The sequence below is a fragment of the Pelobates fuscus genome, chromosome 2, assembly GCF_036172605.1.
Source record: "Pelobates fuscus isolate aPelFus1 chromosome 2, aPelFus1.pri, whole genome shotgun sequence".
Classification (NCBI taxonomy): domain Eukaryota; kingdom Metazoa; phylum Chordata; class Amphibia; order Anura; family Pelobatidae; genus Pelobates; species Pelobates fuscus.
This window is the reverse complement of record NC_086318.1, coordinates 178,595,191-178,619,658: the sequence shown is the minus strand read 5'-3', so window position 1 is coordinate 178,619,658 and position 24,468 is coordinate 178,595,191. Positions and strand designations below refer to the sequence as shown.

At 40.8% G+C, this 24,468-nt stretch overlaps 1 protein-coding gene across 2 annotated transcripts in view; it reads right to left on the bottom strand.

Annotated features, from left to right (window-relative positions):
* The window catches only part of OGFRL1 (opioid growth factor receptor like 1), a 71,774-nt gene that overhangs the window by 4,910 nt on the left and 42,396 nt on the right, over positions 1-24,468 (bottom strand). The window contains exons 2-6 of one of the 2 annotated variants that reach the window (XM_063441132.1): positions 20,954-21,043; positions 18,510-18,591; positions 10,068-10,146; positions 9,786-9,852; positions 3,771-3,916 (exon numbers count right to left, since the gene is read on the bottom strand). In XM_063441132.1, the coding sequence (XP_063297202.1) occupies positions 3,771-3,916; positions 9,786-9,852; positions 10,068-10,146; positions 18,510-18,591; positions 20,954-21,043 (464 nt within the window). The remainder of the gene's footprint in view (positions 1-3,770; positions 3,917-9,785; positions 9,853-10,067; positions 10,147-18,509; positions 18,592-20,953; positions 21,044-24,468) is intronic. The other variant, XM_063441133.1, reaches the window with a different exon arrangement.

The window sequence follows — 24,468 nt, the reverse complement described above, 5'->3', positions numbered from 1 at the left end:
TAGATTCCAAGCAAATTTGTCAAGCCGTGACATAGGATATATTGATATTTTGTCCTTCCTACACTCCATTCAGCTTCTTCTAACCAATCAACAGCTCCCCATTGATAAAAAGGAAAAAAAAAAACATAACTTTTTTTTTTATCAATGGGGAGCTACTGATTGGCTTAGAGCATCAACTGACCGCTCTAAGTCAGTCAGTGGCACCATTGCCCAGAGGCACTCCATGCTTCCTGAATCTGAGATTTAGAAGTCAGATGTCGTCTGGGGAACGTGCAGAGCAGTGCTGGAGGCACACTTTGGGATTAAACCATTTGAGAAGATGAAGTTGTTTTGGTGACCGGAGTGTCTATTTAACCCCTTAAGGACACATGACATGTGTGACATGTCATGATTCCCTTTTATTTCAGAAGTTTGGTCCTTAAGGGGTTAAGCTCATTTTCTCAGACAATAAGATTATTACTTTTCTTACCCCTTTGTGTCACTTTACCCCACTCCCTCTAGCATGTAAGCGCATTTGTTTTTTTTTTTTTTCTAACCCTTGACTTTATATTTCAGACTGGGCCCCAGATAACAGCATTGATTAGCAACTCCCAGATCTGAAAAGTAACCAAGCACTGCAGAAAAGCCTAAGCAGAGGTATCATCTCTGGAAGGTGGCCCGCCCTCCCCTCCCCGCACCACCCAACCCTATGATCATAACCATACTTATAAATAGTGCAGATCAGCTGGTTTTCAAAACACTAAACCTCTAAAAACGCTAAACCTCTCCTCACCTGAAATTGCTCTGTTAACAAACTGAATCCTTAACCATGGTTTAAACACTCATAGGTATATGTGTATGTGTATATATGTATAATCTTCATATCTATACAACAAAACACATTTTCTCTAAATAATGTTCTCCCTTCTATTTTGCACTTTCACTCTAACTTCTTTTATCACCAAAATATCCATAGCCTTCTGCTCACCTGTCCCTGGTGACACCATCTTCATTTCCCCCACTTACTTCCCTCCCCTATCTATTCATCCCATGCACTCTACGTATACCTTACAAGCCCTAGACTTACTAGCCTTAACAGAAAGATTGCTCTCACCCTCTGACACTGCTACCCCTGCATTTTTATCTTTTGGTGGCCTTCAACTTACCCAAGACACTCTGAATGTAAAGGTGGTAGTGCAGGGTTTCTACTCTCGCCTCACTGTTCCTTCAAACCACTACCCACCCCCCTTCCTTCTCTTTCGCATCATTTGAAATCCATTTGATTCACCTTTTCAAACCCTTCTCCGCTAACATTGCCGTTATTTATCGCCCTCCTGGTTCCCCTCTTCACTTCCTTGACCATCTTGCTGCCTGGCTACCCTACTTCCTCTAACACACCATACCTAATTCTCGGGGGACTTCAGTATTCCCATTAACTCACCCCTGACCTCAGCAGCCTCTAAACTACTTTCAATTACTTCCTTCCTTGGGCTATTGCAGTGGGCTAATTCTCCCACCCATGTAGCTGGCAATACCCTCAACCTCCATTTCCCCTCTCTGACCACCACCTCTTATAATTTGGTCTCGAATACCCCCTCATCCAACAACCTCAGCCTAAGCCCCCCTCAGGAGGAACCTTAATTCTATTGACCTCCAGCAGCTGTCAGCTGATTTGATATTGATTCACAACTCCTATCGATCCCTTTCCTCTCCTGTCTATCACTGGCCATCTCCACATATAACACTACCCTCCCATCTGTCTTGAACACTGCAGCCTCGCTCCAAACATGCACCTCAAGGAGGACACACCCCCAACCATGGCATGCTAAATCAACACGCTACTTGCAAAAATGCTCCCGTTGTGCTGAACACTTCTGGAGGAAGTCTCGCACCCAGTCAGACTTTCTCCAGTATAGATTCATATCAGGTTCATTCAGAGCAGCCCTTGCCCTCGCCAAACAGTCATACTTTTCTTCTCTCATTAGTTAATGCTCCCACAATCCCAGGCACTCTTTGACACCTTTAACTCTCGTCTTCGCCCTGCTGTGGCCACTCCTCAAACTAGCCTTATAGTCAATAACTTTGCATGCTACTTTACCGACAAGATTGAACAGCTAAGGAAAGAATTCTCCCCACCCTGCCTTTCTCTTTCTCAACCACACATAGATCATGCTTTTTCTACCCTACAGACTTTCTCCCCAGCTACTGAACAAGAGGTGGCCCACCACTTGCCTGCTTGATCCTGTCTCATCTCACCTTATCAGATCCCTCTCCCCTTGTCTTGTGCCTTCTTTAACACACATCGTCAACTGCTCTCTCTCTTCTGGCATGGTCCCTGCTGACCTCAAACATGCTCCGTCCTTGGTCCCCTTCTATTTTCTCTTTATACTGCCTCTCCTGGCAAACTTATTACCTCATTTGGATTCTACTACCACTTGTACGCTGATGACACCCATTTGATTGCTATTTCCATTCCTATTGTGTTTTACACGCCACCTCCTATAGACTGTAAGTTCGCTTAAGCAGGGTCCTCTTCAACCTATCGTTACTAGTGTAAGAGTAGAGAAGATTAATGCGAAAATCAAGGAAAATAAAAGAGGGGGAAGGGAGGGGAGGGAAAAAAAGGACACGGCTGGGAAGGGAGGGTTATGAGTTGCTCTTTCAATGCTTATGGCAACATCCATTCTAATCCACCAGCAGATGGGAGCCCATCTCATGGTTAGGGATTTATAATAAGATCCCATCACAGTCTCCTCCACCTACCCTGTACTGGTTTTACTGTATTTAAAAAAAAATATATATATATATATATATATATATATATTTTTTTTTTTTTTAAACTACACCTGGAAATCATATTTTACCAGGTAATCAAAGGATTAAAATGTAAGCACGTTCGAATAGCCAGAAGATTTTCTGCATCGTTTTATTAATACTTTTACTTTCTTTTGATGCTATGTTTTTCTTTGAGCAAAAAGCACATTGAGATGTACAATTGTATGGATGACAAAAGATGGCAGTAATTTTAGTATTACAGTAATAAGGGGGAGCTAAAAACTGTACTGTGAGAAACTGTAAAAGGGCATTGTGTGACATAGAACATAATGTTTCTTACACGTGTCACTATCTTTAACTAAATCAGATAATAGTTGCAAATATTAAAATTAAAGACACATAATGGATGCTAAGTTATTTCACAGACTTCACTGACATATTCTTCTAGTGAATCTCATAGATATGCAGTAAAGGTCCTCTGAAATTCTGTTACATCAATGCATGTAACTCTTTAGATTGGGTCCCATTTGGCTGCTAATCCATAATGGTACAGTTCTTGAAAGTCCCACTTAAGACATTGAAATGCACTAACAGCAATTATAATAAACACCTTTACTCCATGATACAACTACCTAGTGGTTGAGTAATGAGCACCATACTTTGAAACCATCTGGCTTATATCCTTAGAAAAATATTTTGAAATTGACATAGTTGCTGCATCAGTAGTTCTTTTCTTTTCAACCCATTACAATATGCAAGGTGCCCTCAAATTATAGTAAGGCAGGCGTTCACTTCTAACCTTTTTACACTATTGAACCCAACAATATAGAAAATATTCAAATCTAAAACATGATTATATGATCCAGAACTGTGAACAATTAAACCATAAATGTGGGAAACTATTCATAATATCTATTCATATGAGGCATTCCAAGAAGATGGAACAAAATGACAGAATTTGTCTTTAGGGTAAGTTCATGTAACGTAATCTGTCAATAATTAAAAAAATAACATACTCATTCAAATGCTGAAATCGCTCTTGCCAGTTTGCTGCTCGTGAGACATTTCCATTCTTGTCCATCAATTTTAAACCAAAGAAATCCAACATTATCTTGTAAGCCAAAATGAATCTTTTTACGGCTTCCTTGGTCTTTTTGAATTCCTTAGAAGCAAAACAGGAGAGTAGATATGCTGAAAAAAAATAGCTGGGAATGGAAAGTAATACAACTTACAGAACTATATATATATATATATATATATATATATATATATATATATATATATATATAGACAGACAGAGATATAGTTGATAGACAGATAGATATTAGAAAGCAAAGCAGACATACAGGTAGACAGGCAGACAAACAAACAGACAAATAGATAGACAATCAGACAAACAGACAGATGGACGAACAGACAAACAGACAGATCAATAGATAGAAAGATAGATAGATAGATATTAGATAGCCAAGCAGACATACAGATAGATAGACAGACGGACGGACGGACATATAGAAATGTAGATTTAAACAATGGACACCACTACAGAGAGATTGATTGCAAGACACATAGAATATTACAAACAAATCCTACATACTGTAAACACACACATTTGATTAAAACAATCATATTTAAATTACTGCATTGTATTATATATACAATATTCTAGTGCAGGCATTTGTGTTTGGTGTGAGTTCCTAAAAAACTTCAGATAAACAAAGGAAATGTAGGTCTTTGCACTGTAACACTGCCTCTTATACTCAGCTGGCAATTATTAAAAGGTTGCTTCAAGTATGATAACCAGTTCGCAGTGGTGGGCATGATGCCAGGAGTACCCTGGCTGTTCTTACCAGTATTGGAGCAAACCATTTTGCAATGATTTGCCCTCTTACCTAGGCCCCAGGTGGCCAGTGACAGCATTGTACTTCAGCAGAGCTGTCGCTCTCACTGGTCATCCATTGGCTGAGAGCATCAGCCAATGAATGCAATTTTATGCATAGCAATGAAGCCCATATGATGCTGCTGTAGGTGGAGTTGTACATTCGGCAGCAAAGGTTTAAACTTGATAAATGCAGTTTTTAAAAGTAAAATGCTGCACATTCAGACTCCAGGCACCATGACCACTTCATGTCACTGAAATGGTCATGGTGCTTGAAGCAACCCTTTAAAAAAAGAACCCAAAGTTGTGCTATATGTCTTCATCCGAAAGCATATAAAATATATGACATTTATTATTCATATCAAAGACGATTTATCTTGCATGTACAGACACTTGTTTTTAAAATGTAATCCTATTTATAAACACACATGTTCAGTCCCAACATTAAAACCACTGACAGTGAAGTGAATAACATTGATTATATCGTTACAATAGCACCTGTCAAGAGCTGCAATATATTGGGCAGCAAGGGAACAGTCAGTTCTTGAATTTCATGTGTTGGAAGCAGGACAAAATGGAGAAGCAAAAAAGAACTGAGTGACTTAGACAAGGGCCAAATAGTAATGGCTAAACAAATGGGTTAGAGAATCTCCAAAATGACAAGTACTGTGGGGTGTTCCTGGTATGCAGTAGTTAGTACCTACCAAAAGTGGTGCAAGGAAGGACAACAAGTGAATCGGTTTAAGTGCCATAGTAGCGCAAGGTTCATTAATGCATATAGCGAGCAAAGGCTATCCCGTCTGGCCTGGTCACAGAAGAGCTACTGTAGTTCTAAAGTAGCTGTTTATATTTATAGGGGTATTTTCTAACAACCTCCCTGCAGTGTAAAAGTGTCTGTCCCTTCCCTCCAGGGTTTTTTAGTTATGTTTTGACTACTTACCTGTTCTGTTTGACTCTTGTCTGCTGTATAGGTTTGTGTGTATTGCCACCTTTCTTGCACTGTGGATGTGTGTCTCTGATCTCTTTGCTTGATGTGTGTATGTGTGTGTGCGCGCGCCTTTAACGTTGTACTTCCTGCCCGTGTGTATGTTTATTGAACTCTTTATTTGCACTGTGCATGTTTGTGTGTGTTGAACCTTTTGTTTGCAATGTGTCACTTTGTGCATTGCATATGTAGTTGTCCTGAATTCTTTACTTGGACTGTGTATTTAGAGACACTCTACTGCCCAAATAAAAAAAATAAAAATGAAAAAACAATAAAATATATTGTCTAGTAGACATACCCCCAATGAAATGTGTCTATTTAAGCATGAATTTTTCACTGGGGTTATATCTAAAAACAGTTGCAGCTTTTACAACCCCAACCCATGGTAATCCAGCCCAGACCTTTCTTTGGCTGTCCAATTACAGACTTCCCAATGCAGCTTAATGTGAAGTCACATTGGCACTTCCTGGCACCCTATGCAAAGGTCATAAGTTAATTATGATGGTGCTTGATCTGTCCCTTTTATCGTTTAAGGGGACAGCAAAGTAGATATTTGCTTAGTGTCTGAGAATACTTGCACATGCCCTGTGTCCGGCATTCTCGTGGATGTTACTTTGACACTTATCACCTATATAGAGATTGTTGCAGATTATGTACACCCCTCTATGTTAATAGTGTTCCCTGATGGCAAGTGGCTTCTTTCAGCAGAATAATGCACCGTGCCACACTGCAAAAACTGTGCAGGAATGGTCAGTTAGGAAAAAGGACAAATGAGTAATTTGTTACATGTGAGTTTACAGAGGAAGGGGTTCTACTTCAACTGTCAAAAGTAAAGACAAATAAGTCAATGGGACCTGATGGAATACACCCAAAGTTATTAAAAGAGCTTAGTGGTGTGCTAGCAAAACCATCAACAGATTTGTTTAACCAATCATTGTTAACAGGAGTAGTCCCAGAAGATTGGAAGTTAGCAAATGTTGTGCCCATTCACAAGAAAGGTAGTAGGGAGGAGTCGGGCAACTATAGGCCAGTAAGCCTTACTTCAGTAGTGGGGAACGTAATGGAAACATTGTTAAATGATAGGATTGTTGAACATCTAAAAACACATGGATTTCGAGATCAGAGACAACATGGTTTTACTTCAGGAAGATCATGCCAAACTAATCTTACTGATTTTTTTTATTGGGTAATTAAAATAATAGATGAGAGTGGTGCAGTACACATTGCTTACCTAGATTTCAGTAAGGCTTTTGACACTGTTGCACATAGAAGGCTCATCAATAAACTGCAATCTTTAAGTTTGGATTCCAATATTGTTGAATGGGTAAGGCAGTGGCTTGGTGACGGGCAACAGAGGGTTTGTAGTCAATTAAGTATATTCAAAGCATGGTCTTGTCACCAGTGGGGTACCTCAGGGATCTGTACTTGGACCAATTCTCTTTAATATTTTTATTAGTGATATTGCAGAAGGTCTTCATGGTAAGGTATGTCTTTTTGCTGATGATACTAAGATATTTAACAGGATTGATGTTCCAGGAGGGATAAACTAAATGGCAAAAGATTTAGGTAAACCTGAAAAATTGTCAGAGTTGTGGCAGCTGACATTTAATGTGGATAAGTGCAAGATAATGCATCTTGGACGTAAAAACCCAGGGGCAGAGTACAGAATATTTGATAGAGTCCTAACCTCAACACTGAGGAAAGAGATTTAGGGGCAATTATTCCAGATGTCTTAAATGTATGCAGACAATGTAATAGAGCAGCGGGAAATGCTGGCAGAATGTATGGTTGTATAGGGAGAGGTATTAGCAGTAGAAAGAGGGAAGTGCTCATGCCATTGTACAGAACACTAGTAAGACCTCACTTGGAGTATTGTACGCAGTACTGGAGACCGTATCTCCAGAAGGATATTGATACTTTAGAGAGAGTTCAGATAAGGACTACTGAACTGGTTCATGGATTGCAGGATAAAACTTACAAGGAAAGGTTTAAGGATCTTAACATGAATAGCTTGGAGAAAAGATGAGACGGGGGATATGATAGAAACATTTAAATACATAAAGGGAATTAACACAGTAAAAGAGGAGAGCATATTTAAAAGAAGAAAAACTACCACAACAAGAGGACATAGTCTTAAATTAGAGGGGCAAAGGTTTAAAAATAATATCAGGAAGTATTACTTTACTGAGAGGGTAGTGGATGCATGGAATAGCATTCCAGCTGAAGTGGTAGAGGTCAACACCGTAAAGGAGTTTAAGCATGTGTGAGATAGGCATAAGGCTATCCTAACTATAAGATAAGGCCAGGGACTAATGAAAGTATTTAGAAAATTGGGCAGACTTGATGTTCTTAATGCAATTCAGCATACGTGGGTAATGCTGGAACAATAAATTTGATACATGGATGCCCTATCTCGCAACTTGCAGGACTTAAAAAGGATCTGCTGCTAATGTATGGTGCCAGATAGCACAGGACATGTTCAGAGGTCTTGTGAATCCATGCCTGTTTTGGAGGACCTACATGACTGCACATGGTTTTAATGATCATTGTAGGTTGATTTGATGAAGGTATTCTGATAAGTGCCTGGGTACTAGCACGACTAAGACAAATAATGCAGCTGCTGAGCACTTCTGTCACTTTTCAAATTTGATATAAAAAAAAAAAAAAAAAAAAAAAGTTTTACACAGGCATCACAGTTTTGTAAAAAAATATTTTTTTATTTACATAATAATATAATAAAATAATATTATCTAATTCTTCTGCCTAGTGCCAATAAAAACGTTTATTACTAGTGAAGTTAAAACCAGTCATTTCATCATAAAAAATACTATGGAATATTGCAGATGCCCTTTACAGCTGGAAACCATAACAGTAGTCAAACATAAAAAACAAGACGAATAAATTATCCATCGCAAGTGTATGCCAGCGCAGTACTGAATCCCTCTCCCCTCCCCGCCCCTCTCCCCCCCCTTTCACAATACAAGTAAATGTGTTGACTCTGACACATTCAATAACACATAGCAGGCCTGGTTTCAAGCACAGGTGTGATACTGCCATTACATCCCCAGGAGATAAAATATGGACCATAGCTGCATACACACTGTAACGTTAATGAACATACATCAATATAATAGAAAATGTACACACAGACAGAAAATGTACAATAAGCTACATCATACAATCAAACATTCTCTCTATTGGACACAAACCTTTCTATTTATCCGTAGCTTCCTCCTTCATTACTAGGAACCCAGAATATTCAATATATACATGTGTATCACAGAGCCCCATGGCATTAAAAAAAAAATCACAGCAATGTGTGATACATATGATAAGGGTATCACAAAGCTTCACAGCTCTAAAACTTGTGTCTAAATGTGTTTATAATATTCCAGTTAAGAAAGTTTTTAGTGTAGACAAAATATGTTCATCTCGTTCCAAACAACGCAATTAATTATATGGCAATTCAAAATCCACCAACTTATGTTCTTATGCTAGCCCTACCTGCAGTGATAATCAAAACAAAATTGACCATCACTAAGTAAAATGTTGCAGGCCTATTCATATAAGACTGTTTGGAACCAAGACATTATAATATACGGGTTTAATGTTTATTAATCTGTAGAGATTACTTTATTGTTTTCCAGGGGAGTAATCAACTGAAAACCAGTGCTTACTGATTGATGGAGTTTTTTCTAATATATATTGCCATTATGTGACTTTCATTTAGTTTATAAAAAATAAATGAGAACACTTATTAAAATATGCACACTTGTGAAATTAAATGTGAGCCTTGCAATAGCATTTGTTTGTGTAATAATATGTTTGTGCTTCTTGATGCATTAATAGGTGTCACTTGGGAATTTCTAAAGCTATTAAGAACATCAAAGATATTTCTCTGCACAGCTTCACAGCAAGCCATTAAAAGAAGCAGCGGTCCTCAAAGCTGAGGCACAGACATAAATGGCACTGTTCTTTCAAACAATTAAATTTCCTTTCCAAGGACCAAAGAATATTCATAGAACAGGAAGAAACAAATTGCTTTTAAGCTGGAATGTGTGCAGGCAGTATGTTAGTGAGAAGGTGTATAGGTGAAATCTTTATCAGATTTAATAACAAAGTTGCTGCATATCAGGACAATTTGATTTCCTAATAATTGTTTATTACCTCAATTTCATATGAGGTCAGTTCTTTAGCATAAAAATTTAACCCTTGTTCTCTCAGGGGGAATAGCCTGTAAAAAAGATAAAATAATATTATTTTAGATTTCATGATGCGTTGTATATGGGTAAAAAAAAAAGGTAAAATAATTAAATTTTAGAAACATAGAAACATATAATAAAGAGGTGTTTTTCCATATACTGGTACTGCATTTCTTTTGACTAATTGACATATAACATATTTTAATTTTGATTTGATTTTTTTGCTGATCGACATCCGTGTACTTACCACTGTATGTAGGTATGATTATGTTCAAGTCTTTCGTAGTCTGTTTTCCACTTATTTAAAATGTCTTCAACATAAACACCTGTAAAAAATATGCCAAAGAGTGATATATTTGTGATCACACCTAATGACACTGTTTGAGATGGGATGACTGTTGTCAAATACCTAAAGCATAAAGCTTTAAAATATATATGTGATCTCACTGGCACTCTCCAGATTACTCCTTAAGGAACAATGATATTTCAAGTGGTATTTAAGTTTTAGTTGTCCCAAGCTCTTCAGGACCAAGTATTAATCCACTGTTGGCATGCACCAACTTTGTCTGAAGTGTATCTCCCCGGAGTAGTCTGCTATAGAGGCAAGACGGAATTTGCTGTTGGAGAAAAAGGTGAGGTAATTTTTTTTCATACATGGGGGGTGGTCCTGGCATTTATTGTAGTGAGGGATCTCTCCAATATCATTTTTAACTTTTGAGTATTCCTTTAATGAGTATTTCTTAAAGATAAAATAACATGAAGGATGAACTAACTGGTAAGAAGGTATGATATCCACATTTTCCTTTATTTTGTCCTGAAGAAGGATCAGTGTGCAGGTGCCCTGAGTGGACTCATTCAATCCACAACCAATTGCACAAAAATAAAATAGAATAAAGTCAGTGCACTCCAATAATACCAAAAAGGTGAATATTCTATCAGCTCGTAATAAATTATAACAAAGCTCATAAACGCGAGAAAGCAAACAGCCAGAGGTCACTTGACGTGTTTCCTGCTCATTATCAGGTTGTAGCGGAGAGCTGATTTCTCGCAGCTATTCTCCACTTTAGATCCAAGGGAGGCTCAGGAACAAGTCATTAGTAAATCCACAGCAGAGTTTCCAGCAGGTAAAACGGTACAGTAATATCCCCACAGCACTCCCAATAACTGGACGACACACAGTTTCAGGAGTAGAACTAGCAATCGTTTATTCCAGGGTTTCTTATAAAGCCTGCTCCCATGCAAGGGAGGGAACTACAACAATTATGATAGTAACCAATAACATTCTTGTTACCTCCCACACATCTCCTCCCCTCAGAGTGGGTCATAATCCCCTTAAGTTGTACAGTAGTTTACCCCAAACTTGGATGTACCTCTAAAATATCATATAGCTTTAATATCAGGGTACCGCTGGGTAGCCCTGATCTGGGTGAATATAATATCCAAAATTCACCCAGATCGGACCAGGGGTTCGGCAGTTACCGGCAAGTGAAGTTTGACCGACCGCACACGAGTTGGTATCCGAAAAGGGTTCCATGAGAATGGGCCCTGCGGTCGGTCTCCGTTCAGTAGTTAAAATAGACATTTACAATTGCCATCCACATTTACATTCGCCTAGATAGTGATTCCCTCATTCGGTACTTTATTACTACCGAATGGGGATTCGTTATGTCTCTCCGTTCGGCAGTTACGGAGCTCTGGAGGTCTCAGCGGTGTTTGGTTGTCGGAGTGTCCGATTTGAGTTCCAGGCACTCGACGACCAAACACCGCTGGGATTTTCATGCGTAAGATGGCCGCCGCCACGTGTACGCATGCCGAATGGCGGCCACCCAGACACAAGGTTAATGCCGGTTAACTTGTGGTTTGGGAAAGAATGTGAGCCTTAATTGCTGGCACACTTCTCTCCGGGGTGGCCCCTCCGTTCGGTAGTTTCCATAAGTATGTAGTACGGATGGAAACTACCGAATAACATATAATTCACATAATAAACAGACGAACAGCAATTTTAACATAGGGAAAAATTATACGGACACAGTCACACAGGCATTTTGCAGGACAGGCTTACTGCATTCCGCTACACTGCTCCCCCTTGCCCACAAGCCGGCATACACAGTCTGATCCACCACGGATCGGCTTGGGGATGACCGGGGTGCTCACGGATCATTTCTCCAGATCAGTTTGTCGCGACAACCCGTCGGCGTTTCCATTTTGCTTACCCGGGCGGTATTGAATGTTAAAGTCAAAAGGCTGTAGCGCCAAACTCCAGCGCAGCAGCCTGGCATTGTCCCCCGCCACCCGGTTCAGCCAGACTAACGGGTTGTGATCCGTGAGCAGCGAAAAAGCCTGTCCATACAAATAGGGTTGCAATTTCTTCAAGGCCCACACCACAGCCAGGCATTCCTTCTCGATGGCGGCGTAGCTTACTTCCCGGGGTAAAAGTTTGCGACTGATGTAAGCCACGGGATGTTCTCCGCCATCGGCCCCGACTTGGCTTAATACTGCCCCCAATCCAAACATAGAAGCGTCTGTGTGGACAAGAAAACGTTTAGTTGGATTGGGAGCGGCCAAGACAGGGGCATTAACAAGTGCATCTTTCAAGTTTTGGAATGCCTGCTCACACTCCGGGGTCCAGGTTACTTGGCGGGGAAGGTTTTTACGGGTCAGGTCAGTGAGGGGCTTGGCCAGGGCACTATAATTGGGGACAAACTTCCGATAATACCCTGCTGTCCCTAAGAAGGCTAACACCTGGGTTTTAGTCGTCGGGGTAGGCCACTGGGATACCGCCTCTACTTTGGCGGGTTCCGGCTTCTGCTTACCACAGCCCACTCGGTGGCCCAGGTACTGTACCTCGGCCATCCCGATACTACACTTAGCTGGCTTTAGGGTCAAACCAGCCTCCCTGATCCTGTCTAGGACCGCTCCTATATGGGCCAAGTGTTCCTGCCAGGTATCGCTAAATATGGCAATATCATCGAGATAGGCGCAGGTATAGTCTTGGAACCCATCTAGGAGACGGTCCACCATCCGCTGGAAGGTAGCTGGCGCGTTTTTCATCCCAAACGGCATGACCTTAAATTGGTACAGGCCGAATGGGGTGACAAAGGCGGACTTGGGGATGGCGTCCGGGGCCAGGGGAATCTGCCAATACCCTTTGCACAGATCAATCGTGGTAAGGTATTGCCCCCTGGCCATCCGGTCTAGTAACTCATCGATCCTAGGCATCGGGTATGCGTCGGATACGGTCTTCTCATTCAGTCTCCTGTAGTCCACGCAAAAGCGGGTCGTGCCGTCCCGCTTTGGTACGAGGACCACTGGAGATGCCCAGGGACTATCTGAGGGCTCAATCACTCCTAACTGTATCATCTCCTCAATTTCTTTGCGCATATTCTCCCGGACCGCTTCAGGGATGCGGTACGGGGTCTGGCGCATGGGGAGTTGACCTGGGGTGTCTACTCGGTGGGTAGCCAGAGGGGTGTATCCAGGTACATTAGAAAAGGTTTCCTGCTTTTCCTGCAGTAGCTGCTGTACCTCGATACGCTCCTGTGGGCTCAACCGATCCCCCAATACAACTGCTCCTAAATCCCCAGCCAGCTGTCCGTCTTCTAACAGATCGGGGAGGGGTAGGCTGTCGCTCTCTTCAGAGGTGGGGGCGCAGATCGCTGTCACCTCCTCTGAACGTTCCTGGTAAGGTTTCAGCATGTTCACATGGATCATGCGTCGCCCCCCATTCCCTGCGCAGTGGCCAATTATATACGTGGTGTCACATCGTTGTTCTACCACTCTATAAGGACCTTGCCAGGCGGCCTGTAGCTTATCGTGTCGAACAGGTTTTAAAATTAAAACTTTCTGCCCGACCTGAAAGCTGCGGTCCCTGGCGCCTCTATCGTACCAGGTGCGCTGCCGCGTCTGAGCTGCCTGTAGGTTTTCCTTTACCGTCTTGGTGAGTGCTTCCAGGCGATCTCGGAGGGCCAACACATATGGTACAATAGGGGTACCGTCCACGCTACGGTCTCCCTCCCAGTGCTCTCTAATCAAGTCTAGGGGTCCCCTTACTCTCCTCCCGAATAGCAGCTCAAAAGGGGAAAATCCCGTAGATTCCTGCGGCACTTCCCTGTAAGCAAACAGTAAGTGCGGCAGGAATTTTTCCCAGTCTCGGTGAGTCTCTGCGAAGGTTCGGAGCATTTGCTTTAAGGTGCCATTGAACCGTTCGCAGAGCCCATTAGTCTGGGGGTGGTACGGAGCACTAATTATAGGCTTAATTTTACAGAACTTCCAGAGTTGTTGGGTAACCTCTGCCGTGAACTGAGTGCCCTGATCCGAGATGATCTCCCTGGGTAGCCCCATCCGGGAGAAAACCTGCATCAGCGCCTCAGCCACCGTCTCTGCATGTATATTAGTTAAAGCTACCGCCTCGGGGTAGCGCGTGGCATAGTCCACTACAGTCAGGATGTACCGTTTGCCCGAGGGGCTAGGTTTCCGGAAGGGACCTACAATATCTACGGCAACCCTATGAAAGGGTTCCTCAATTATGGGTAGGGGGTGCAGCTTCGCCTTATGCTTATCCCCCCTCTTTCCCACCTTCTGGCACGTGTCGCAGGTATTACAGTACCTGCGTACCTCCTGGCTAATCCCTGGCCAAAAGAAACTCTGGGTCAATCGATATCTGGTACGGCTGACCCCCAAATGTCCGGATAGCGGAATATCGTGCGCTATCCGGAGTAATTCGGTTCGGTACCTCTGAGGTACCACCAGCTGTCTTGTGGTAATGGGGTCTGACCCGTCTATTTGTTTACTTGATTCCCGGTATAATAACTGTCGGTCCCATACAAATCTTTCCCCCTCCGCCCCCGGTTGGATAGAGGTGACCTTGTCTCGGTATACCTGTAAAGTGGGGTCAGTGACTACCTCGGCTACAAACTCGTCAGGAGGGGCCCAAGGGATACAGTCTAGGGAAGGGGAGGAATCTCTTACCTGGACCTCCGGCAGTGCGTGATTTTGTTGGGTGCGGGCCTGTTGCCTGGTGACTACTGGGTGTGCTTCTTCAGTAGGTTGTGGTTCAAATGCGGAGGTGAGTTTGCCCAGGTCATTCCCCAGGACCACCTCAGCAGGTAGTTGCGGCATTAGTCCCACTTCCACATTCCCGTACCCCGCACCCCAATGCAAATGTACCCTGGCTGTGTCTAGCCGATACACGGCTCCCCCTGCAACCCTGACAGCCACAGTCTTATTCAGTTTAGCCTTATCTGGAACCAAATGGCTTTGCACCAGGGTGATGGTGGCTCCTGAGTCTCTGAGCCCCTGCATAGGCTTCCCTTCCAGATATACGGTTTGCCTATGGTGCTGGCGGTTATCCGCCTGTGCCTGTAAGGGGTTGGCCTCATGCAGCACTTCCCACTGTTCCACAGTCGTGACTGGAACGGCAGAGCTGTAGGGAAGTGGTACCTCGTCCTGGTAATGATGCGCTGCTGCTCTCGGTGGTGGTGGTGGGGGCCCTGGTCGGATCCAGGTGTTGCGTTCCCTGGACTGCGGACAATCTCGTTGGTAATGTCCCCACCTCTGGCATCGGTGGCATTGCACAGAAGCAGGTGTGCGGTATCTCGGCTGCGCTGCGGCTGGTGCTGGTGGAGGAAGGGATCTTGGTGGGGGTTGAGGGTTAGGAGAAAATGAATTTACCCCCAGTGGCCGCATGGCCGGTTTGTTACCCACTGTCTTGGTTTGTCTGCGAGCATCCATAAAGTCATCTGCCTTTTTGGCAGCCTCGGTGAGGGTGGTGGGGTTACGGTCCCTCACCCACTCCTGCAGTTCTGAGGATATCCCCTCATAAAACTGCTCCAACAGCAGCATTTGTAATAAGTCCTCCATGGACCTCGCTTTACTCGACTGCATCCACCCAAGGGCTGCCCTTTCTAGTCGGCAAGCCCACTCCGCATGTGAATCTTTGTCCACCTTTTTCAGTTCCCTGAAACGTCTCCGGTATGCCTCTGCTGTTATTGCATACCGGGCCAAGATAATCTCTTTCACCCGGTTATAGTTCCTAATTTCCACATCTGGTACAGTGCGGTAGGCTTCCGCTGCCCTTCCTGACAGCCGTCCCGCTAATATGGGTACCCACTCTTCCCTTGGTATGTTATGCAGTGTACATAGTCTCTCAAAGTCCTGTAGGAAGGCATCTATATCCTCCTCTGCTTCCACATACGTTTTAAACGCTTGGTAGGGAATTTTGGGCTTACCCTCTTGTGCTATAGCTCCTGCGGTACCTCTTTCTGGTGTTTGTGGTCTCCTGTTTCTCTTTACAAATTCCTGCACCTCTGTCATGGTTTTAGAGATGATTTCTGTGGGTGGGTTTTCCCCATAGAAGGCCAGTCTGTATTGTAATTGCCTTTGGAACTCCTCCTGTTCTGTTTCAGGTCTTTGTTCCGTGGCCTGGACCTCCTCTGCTCTGTATTCTGCCATTACTTCGGTGATAAGCGTTGCTTTGGATTTGCTGCTGGCAGAAACACCTTTTGCTTCCAGAAGATCTTTCAAGGTGGTTCTTTTTAGCGTAGAAAGGTCAATCTCCATTAATCCTTGTTCCTCTGTGAGTCTGGATCCCAGCGCTGCCAACCAATGTAGCGGAGAGCTGATTTCTCGCAGCTATTCTCCACTTTAGATCCAAGGGAGGCTCAGGAACAAGTCATTAGTAAATCCACAGCAGAGTTTCCAGCAGGTAAAACGGTACAGTAATATCCCCACAGCACTCCCAATAACTGGACGACACACAGTTTCAGGAGTAGAACTAGCAATCGTTTATTCCAGGGTTTCTTATAAAGCCTGCTCCCATGCAAGGGAGGGAACTACAACAATTATGATAGTAACCAATAACATTCTTGTTACCTCCCACACATCTCCTCCCCTCAGAGTGGGTCATAATCCCCTTAAGTTGTACAGTAGTTTACCCCAAACTTGGATGTACCTCTAAAATATCATATAGCTTTAATATCAGGGTACCGCTGGGTAGCCCTGATCTGGGTGAATATAATATCCAAAATTCACCCAGATCGGACCAGGGGTTCGGCAGTTACCGGCAAGTGAAGTTTGACCGACCGCACACGAGTTGGTATCCGAAAAGGGTTCCATGAGAATGGGCCCTGCGGTCGGTCTCCGTTCAGTAGTTAAAATAGACATTTACAATTGCCATCCACATTTACATTCGCCTAGATAGTGATTCCCTCATTCGGTACTTTATTACTACCGAATGGGGATTCGTTATGTCTCTCCGTTCGGCAGTTACGGAGCTCTGGAGGTCTCAGCGGTGTTTGGTTGTCGGAGTGTCCGATTTGAGTTCCAGGCACTCGACGACCAAACACCGCTGGGATTTTCATGCGTAAGATGGCCGCCGCCACGTGTACGCATGCCGAATGGCGGCCACCCAGACACAAGGTTAATGCCGGTTAACTTGTGGTTTGGGAAAGAATGTGAGCCTTAATTGCTGGCACACTTCTCTCCGGGGTGGCCCCTCCGTTCGGTAGTTTCCATAAGTATGTAGTACGGATGGAAACTACCGAATAACATATAATTCACATAATAAACAGACGAACAGCAATTTTAACATAGGGAAAAATTATACGGACACAGTCACACAGGCATTTTGCAGGACAGGCTTACTGCATTCCGCTACACAGGTGTCTATATATATATATATATATATATATATATATATATATATATATATATATATATATATATATATATATATATATATATATATATATATATATATATATATATATTTATATATATTTATTTATTTTATTTATTTTTATTTTTTATATTATATTTTGGATTTAGTGGAGGGTACTGATTTTTGTTTCTTTTTGTACTTGGTGCTAGCTGGTCCAGTTCTGTTGAAGTTATATCGTACTGACCTTTGCACAATCAGATGAAGGCACAAGAAACCCAGTTTTTCTCTTGATCTATCCAATTATGATAACAGAGTTTAAACATTTTTTATTTCTTTACATTGTATACACTTAAATGGATACTATAGGCATCAAAAACAACTTTAACTTAATGAAGCCGTTATGGTGTGTAGAGCATGCCCCTGCAGTCTCACTGCTCAATTCTCTGGGTATTAAATCCCATTGTTTTTACAACTCTAGTCACACCTCCCTGCATGTGACTTACACAACTTTCCTAAACTCTTCCTGTAAATGAACTTAGATATTCTAGGTTCCTGTACTGCACAGTCTACTTAATCTAAAATGTCTTATTTCCTGCTCTGTTAATAGCCTCCTAGACCCTGTGTGTGATTAAAGTTTCATTTACAGAGCAGGAGATAAAAACTTCTAAAGCTACTTAACTTCGGATTGAAAATGAAACAATTTTGTTTTCATGCAGACTGTATCAGTCACAGCAAGGGGAGGTGTGGCTAGGGCTGCATAAACAGAAACAAAAGCGATTTAACTCCTAGATGGCAGACAATTTGTCAGTGAGACTACAGGAGCTTAGTTTAAAGACTAAAACTGTTTTAATGCTTAGAATATGCCTTTAATGCAAGTAATTTTAGATAATCCTTGGTTAGGCAGGCAAGACCTTAATTAAAGTTAGATTAATTGAATCTGTAGCCAAATACTTTTCCATCAACGCTTTTCAACAATAAACATAAATACAGAATAAGTTTGACCGAGGTATATAATAGCAATAAAAAACATACCATCAGGCTTAAAAGGGATCTTGTTCATGTAAAATCTGAGATTGCACAGATCATTTTGAGAACGAAGATCTTTGAAATTCTGCTGGAAAAAATAGTTCCCATTATATTTATCTACATAAAAATTAACAAACATACAAAATGTGTGCTTAAGATATGAAACTTCTTTCAACCTTTCTGCAATTGACACCTTCATGTAGGACATTAATTAAATGTAAGCTACAGGATCTCTTCTTTTTACAATAGCCAATTTTCTGTACATTGTTTTTATTGAATTTACAAAAAAATAAAGGCATATCAGGAACACGTAAATTTTTACATCAATCGGTTTTGAACAAAATAGGTCTAAGAATGAGCAATTAGTTCCATAGTGTTTGGGGGGAGAAGCTTGGATATTGAAGTCCATTGCTACACTGGAAGCAAAGCAAAGCCTCAAGTTTCTTACTTAAGGGGTCAATGCTGAGATTTAGGGCCCATGCTGAGATTTAGTTATGAAATCTGGATATGCACTTGTAATTAACTAAATTCATTTTCGCAAGAAACAAAATACACTTGTCCCCTGCATCACTGACATGCCATTTTCAATATATTGCATGTAAGAAATAAGTGTTTCCCTCTGGTTAAAACCATCTCATTAAGCCATCTTGAAGACAACAGCTTTACAAAACTCAACAGACTAGGAGTTACAGCGTCTGGACATATTTTTACAGTTTTCTTTTATTTTATCATATTTCAATATTTTCTGAGAAAAATGAAAACATAAAAATAGATTGACCCGGTATTTTTTAATCGTATGTTCACTTCTTCACTTCTATTTAGCAAATATATGTATGTGAGGTGCAAAAAATAAAATTGCATGTAGTTATCCACCCTGCTGTATTTAAATGTCAGCATAAGTTGCGTTCTCTGTGTATTCTAGCCCCCATCGGAGCACTTATTTTGAGAAACTGTACATTGTGTGACTATTTGCTAGCTAATTTTGTCTCTGCGACCTTCCTATCTTATGAAATATGAGCACTATCACTTTAATTGCATTTTTTTTTATTGTGTTTTTATCACATGGCTTTGGATTTAGCTTATTTAGCACAATTTAATTTGTCTCCCATATTGGAATTAGTATAGGATCCACCAATATTTGGGTACCGTGACGTCTTGGTGGCTTAACACAATATGGCGATATGGTAAAACTGAATCCCCATATTTGTTTGCTGAAATATGTGATTTTAAGTAGCATTATAGAATGAAAAACTGTATTTTTATGTGTGTACTGTTCTTTAATCTGTATTATGTACTCATTTTAGCAGGACCATCATCATCATCACTTGCATGGTACCTACCTATGTGTCATGTTTGTTTCATTTTCAGATACATTTTCAGACTCGTATTGTTACTAGATATATATATAGAAACAAATGTATGAAATATAGGCGCTTCTAACGTAATGTATTACAGTATAATTAGTGTAGCAGCTGAAACACTGTGTGGGTGCTCCAAAATCACACACTAAATGAAATAATTTAAAAACCACACAAAACCAGGTGTTTAAGTTGCTAACCCCTAAAACACCAGGTGCAAATAGTGCAGCGCTATGAAATGGATAAAGTAGAGCATACATTCACCCGTCAATAGTCAGGGTGGGTTAAGTCATACATAGAAAGAAATATTTCATATTGTTACGTTATAATTCAAACAAATTATAAAAACTTGGAGGTATTGTAGATCTCTACGAAAGGTTTCACAAATGTAAACCATAAACTAGAAAATAGGAGTATTACATTGTAATGCATTGCTAAATCTTTTAGCACTTGAAAAGTTAAACTACAATTTTTATTTATTTTTGTAAGGTTATTGCAGGTAAACAAAAGATTATGCCAACATTGCAGCAGGTTTAGTTTACATTATTAATACAAAATGACAGCTGAGCTTCTAGAGCACAAAAGATGCTTATTTAAACGTCAAGCCATTTCAAACCAGGTTTCATATAAAGTAACACAACACTGCAATCATTAAAAGGTACTGTTGCTGCGTTTTCAAGCCAACGCCATTTGTTTGTGACACGATAATTGGCAATGGCATGTGAAACCACAGGACAGTAAATAAGAGACAGCAATGAAAATGTCATCATGTTCACGAGTCATGCAATAAGTGGAATATCAACAATATAATTCTCTTACTCACATTCTTCCAATAATCAGAGTGAGTGATTGTGTTTATATGGCTACTATATGGCTCAATATTCTTTGAAAATTAAAAAAACACAGATATTGGAACTTGCTATAGTAAGAGTGACTGCAAAGTGTTTACTAATACTATTATTTCAGACTCGCACAGATTATCCATCATGGCCACCAACATAAACGATGACACTACAAAGCAGACTTTTTATTTCATACTAACATTGTATAGGGAACATGAAGCCACTGAAATAGTGTCACAATTTTTCTTACTGGGTATTGGTGCCGATATTTGTAAAGATCTCTTGCTGCATAAAAACTCCTCTTTGGTTTGATGTTCGGTTCAGCTGTGTTGCTGTCGTTCTGAAAAAAAACAAAAAAAACCCACAAAATTAAGTGTTAAAGAGAAGACATCACTTCCCAGGATTTTTAGTTTGTTTAGCTCATATACTTAGCAAATAGAACTGTGAGGTCCAAAAGGCAAAATGTAGTTCCTCAAACCTGCTTCCCTGTCATTCATTGTTATAAGCGTTAAAGTCCTTCTCTATCGCAAAACATAGTACTATAAGGTGGAGAAACAGATATAATAGGGGAGATGTAACAAAGTTTTATTGATTTTTTTAAAGCAATATATTAAATGCTATCTGCTTTTTAATATTCATATTTTTTTTTAACTATACAATGGATTTATGCTTTTTTTTCACCACTTCTTCAGGCAGAAATATATATAGTTGCATAGTTATAGGCTGAAAAGAGACATGTGTCCATCAAGTTCAACCTTCCTCACATCTGTTTTTGCTGTTGATCCAAAAGGTAAAAACCCCAGTTTGAAAAAATTCCAAGTTGATCCAAAAAAAGGTAAAAAAACAAGTTTGAACAAATTCCAAGTTTGCAACAAACTAAAAAAAATTCTTGACCCCAGAATTGTAGTCAAATTCGTCCTTGGATCAAGAAACAATTACTCTACAATTGAAAAATATCCTTGAATATTGTGTTTTTTGCACCTAGTTGCTGTTTAAACATCTGTACATACTCTGATAAAACCACGGGTTCGACGGATTGTGTCGCAAGAATCAAGGTTTGATACTCAAGCACGTAAGATGATAGAAGACTTTCGCTGTCGTGGTTACTGTGAGACTTCACTACAGGAAACATTTGATAGAGTCAAAAGCCTGGAGAGAAATTCTTTATTGAAGCCCCAGGGTAAGAACAAGAGTAAGACCTCCAACCGCATTCCATGCGTTACTACCTACTCGACTAAATCTGGTTATGTTAAACATGTCATTAATAGGAACTGGCATGTCTTACAAAGTGACCCACTTACTTGTGATCTCTTCAGAGAGAGACCTTTGATGGATATAAGAGATCCAAGAACATCAAAAGTCTGGTATCACCTTCTAGAGTTAGATTACCTACTAAGCCTCCTACTACCTGGTTGACACCAATTAAGGGTATGCACCGATGCGGACACTGTGCCAACTTCAACAATGTGACGGTTGGCCCAGTGTTCACACATCTGAGAACAGGTAAATCTTTCACTATAAATTAATTTTTCAATTGTCAAACAGATCGAGTGATCTATTTCATCAAATGTCCTTGTGGTCTTGGCTATGTTGGCCAAACTACAAGACCCCTAACTGTCCGCATCGGTGAACACAAAAGTACTATTCATACTAATAAGCGACACATTTCCTTGGCCAAACACTTCATTGATTCGGGCCATTCGGTAGCTCAGTTGCGGTTCCAGGCTACAGAACGAATTAAGATTCCCTTTGCTGGTTGTTCTCTTACAGATTCTCTCAAACGGGCGGAACTTCGATGGATTTACCGGTTGGATACATTATTCCCACATGGGTTGAATGAAGACTGATTTCAACCCTTTCAGGTAATACCCTTGGATCCACGTAGGTCATATTTTGCGGGGAATTCTCTACCACTGTCCATCTTTAAGTTTTGAGCATCATTGAGGATGCTCCCCAAATTCTACCTCTGCCGTGATTGTTTTATATTTATTGTTATATCACGATAAATCATTTTTTCTTTTCCTTTTTTAGTTGCTTCCTTTTTTGTTTTTTTCACGTGAGGGTGGCCCTCGGATGGTATGACTCCTCCTACCACGATGGATCAATTTACAGTCCATACTTTATTACTCATTACGGATGAAATATGACTACACAGAAGAGCTACACTATGTCCTGATTCTTGGAATAACACTATTTTGAATGATGTGTCTGTTTTTTTCATATATTATGTTTTGATCAGTATCTTTTTATTTGTGTATTTCCTTTATTGTTATTTTGTTATTGTGTACTTTTGGGTGACTAGCTACATATATGGCACCTTTAGCTCTGGGGGTCCAGCAACCTTATATTAGTCAGGAGGAGCATTGACTAGTTTTGCATGCTTCCCTGATCTTGAGTCTGGTTTGATTCATTTACTGTTTTGGCTTGGACTTCAGATATCATAAATGTAAACTACTGGTTCTTTTTTATCTTTATACCCTAGTGTATGACTGGGATGTTTACCATCTACTAGTGTGGTTGGTTCCTTGGGTTATCTATGTGGGATTATGTGTGTTTTGTGTATTCTTCATGTTCCTTCTCTATTCTTTTGATATTATGCTTTTCTGCTTTTCCATGCCTTATGTTCTTCACATGTATTTTCGGACATTTCTGGGACTTCCACACATACCTGCTCATTTTATGCGGGCAATGATGTGTGGGACTCCCATGAGTATTGATATACGTTCCATTTATTTTTATTTTGTTTTTTTTTCATTTCGCCACTGCTGGAACGCATCATGCGTTCCAAGCGCCATTTTCGCGCATGCGCACCTTGCGTTTCGGTCTTTCTGGCGTCCGACCTTGGTTGGAACGCATGATGCATTCCATTGGATGTGCGTCTCCCCTACTTCCGGGTGTGAGGTCCAAGCCTCACTTTCAATCCACTATTCTAGCTCGGACTTGGGCTAATGCTTATTTTTGAAATTAATTGCTGATCATTCTATTGCCATAACGGAGGGTGACTTTGGTCTCTCCTATGGGTGGGTAAGCTCCCTATATTTCCTTTAGGGGTTTATTATATATTACAAGTTTTCATATATGCCTCTGTTGCTAGATGAGGCTTCATGTTTATTATACAGACTTATGTTAATTTATACATAGACACTTGATGTGATATCCAGTTTTGTGGACTCAGTTCCAATTTTGGGAAGGATTTACAAACCTCTCATTTATTTTTTCTGTTTATGTTTTGTTAATTAATTTCCTTGGCAACCATAAGTAACAGCTGTTTTTGGTTGGGAGGATCTCAATCTTGATGGGTGGCCACCCATTCTCTCAGGTGTTTTCCATTCTTTTTGCTTAGGGGTATATAAGGGTGGTGTTCACTCCTTTAGTATAGGCTCCCTTGATAAAGGCATTCTGCCGAAACATTGGGGGTGTATTGGTTGACTCTTGTCCTTCTTCTCACTAGGTCTGGTATGTTGTCTTTTTTTTGTGTTATTTATTATTTTTTGGGGGGTTATTGAATTTGGCATCTCATATAGCCGTCTTGTATACTTATATATAATTTTTTATGCATTATGCAGTTTGCTTGTATGCAACTTTAGAACTTATAGATATCACATTGTATTCTTCATTGGACATTTATTGTCTTTTTTATGCATTGATACTGTTTATGAGAGACTATTAATTCGACCCATGTAATATACTATTTGTGGTTGTGCTCCTTGTTCAAGCAATAAATGTAACTCTTTTGGCCTGTTTGGAATACGGCTTTATACAAGT